Raw genomic sequence first — 1,519 nt, 5'->3', positions numbered from 1 at the left:
TGAGCTGGGGACACTCCTCCCGGCAGCTCGGGGAACATTGGGGTGGCATAACCCTCACCCCTGTGCCATCGGGGACCCCGCTGCGAGACCAGGGCGGGGGGCTGTGCTGGGCTCTGACTGCCCCAGCTTTGTGGTCTCTGAGCATTGACCTTGGCAGAGGTCAACAAGGAGCTAGGTCCTGGGTGATGGCAAGGTTCTCCGAGTTGGAAGGAAAAGCAGCGCCGGAGGGTTTCCCATTGCTCCGGACACATCTTTTCCACTTAGAAAGCGGGTTTCCCTGTTCCCTCCTTGGCTGGAGAGCACCTTGCTCCTGTCTCGCTCCGCCGGGCTTCGCTCCCGCGCGTAGGAAATCGCCCTCTGCTCCCGCGCGCCAGAGCCATCCCCTTATCTGATGGCGTGCTGGGATGAGCGAGTCTCTCTGGTTTGCACCGAGTGGATTTTCTAGCTTTGCCCGGATTGTTTTGGCCCGTAGAAAGTTGCTCCAGGGTGATGGAAACAGCCACATCCCTTTGATCTTTAATCTCGAGAGGCGGCATGTGGAGATTACGTGTCCCGGCGTGTGGTCCGGAGCTGCACGCCGGGAGCTGTAGTCCCCGTGTCCCGCCGGGAAGGCTGCCTGCCCGTCGCTGCTGCTAAGCCTGTTTCTTTGCTGCTCAGACCGCTGGTCTCAGGAGGACATGCTGACTCTGCTGGAGTGCATGAAGAATAACCTGCCCTCCAACGACGGGAGCAAGTTCAAAACCACCGAGTCCCACCTGGATTGGGAGAAAGTGGCTTTCAAGGACTTCTCGGGGGAGATGTGCAAGATGAAGTGGATGGAGATTTCTAACGAGGTAACCGACAGCCGCACGGGGCTCGGAGGGGTCTCCGCGAGAGGCACCGAGCGTCCCAGTGACCTCCCAGGGCTGTTTGAATCGCTCGAGTTCAGCGCCCTGAGCCCTTGGCCCGTAGCGCCGACGCCGTCGCGCCGCGAACCCTTCGGAGGCGCCGGGACGGGTCGTTTGCGCGGTGGCGTTACGAAACGCTGCGGGTTTATGCCGCACAAAGCGTGGCTTGGTGCCGAGCGGGGACCGTCCCCGTCCCCCGTGCGCAGCCCGTTCACATTTGTGGCCCTTCGTTACCCCGCAGGTGAGGAAGTTTCGGACCCTCACGGAGCTCATCATGGACGCCGAAGAGCACGTGAAGAATCCTTACAAGGGCAAAAAGCTCAAGGTATTGGGCAGGAATTGGGGTCAGTCCATAAAGGGGGACCTCCCCCTTCCCCGGGACGGGGGGCTGTCACCCATGTGGCACCCCAGACCGGCGTGGCTCTGCCGCCAGAGCCCCTGCAGGCACCTCACTGCCCGTAATCCCCGCGGCCGGCTGCCCAAGGCTCTGGAGGCTGTGGGCTCTGGGCCCAGGCCAAGTTCAAGGGTACATTTAATATGGCCGGCTGTATTGCTGGCAGCCTGCAGCCAAGTTTAGCACCGGGGGGGCCGGGAAGTCGCCGTCCTATTCCTGGCCTGGCGGCTCCGGGGGG

At 62.3% G+C, this 1,519-nt stretch overlaps 1 protein-coding gene across 1 annotated transcript in view; it reads left to right on the top strand.

Moving 5' to 3' along the window:
* Nucleotides 1-657: 657 nt before the first annotated feature.
* The window catches only part of LOC104624911 (nucleolar transcription factor 1-like), a gene marked incomplete at both ends in the record, with an annotated part of 3,150 nt that continues 2,288 nt past the window's right edge, over nucleotides 658-1,519 (top strand). The window contains 2 exons of the mRNA XM_010292395.1: nucleotides 658-833; nucleotides 1,129-1,212. Coding sequence (XP_010290697.1) covers nucleotides 658-833; nucleotides 1,129-1,212 — 260 coding nt within the window. The remainder of the gene's footprint in view (nucleotides 834-1,128; nucleotides 1,213-1,519) is intronic.

This window comes from Phaethon lepturus, unplaced genomic scaffold (genome assembly GCF_000687285.1).
Source record: "Phaethon lepturus isolate BGI_N335 unplaced genomic scaffold, ASM68728v1 scaffold38758, whole genome shotgun sequence".
NCBI lineage: Eukaryota > Metazoa > Chordata > Aves > Phaethontiformes > Phaethontidae > Phaethon > Phaethon lepturus.
Note: the sequence above shows the minus strand (reverse complement) of the source record. Positions and strands in the feature narration are given on the sequence as shown.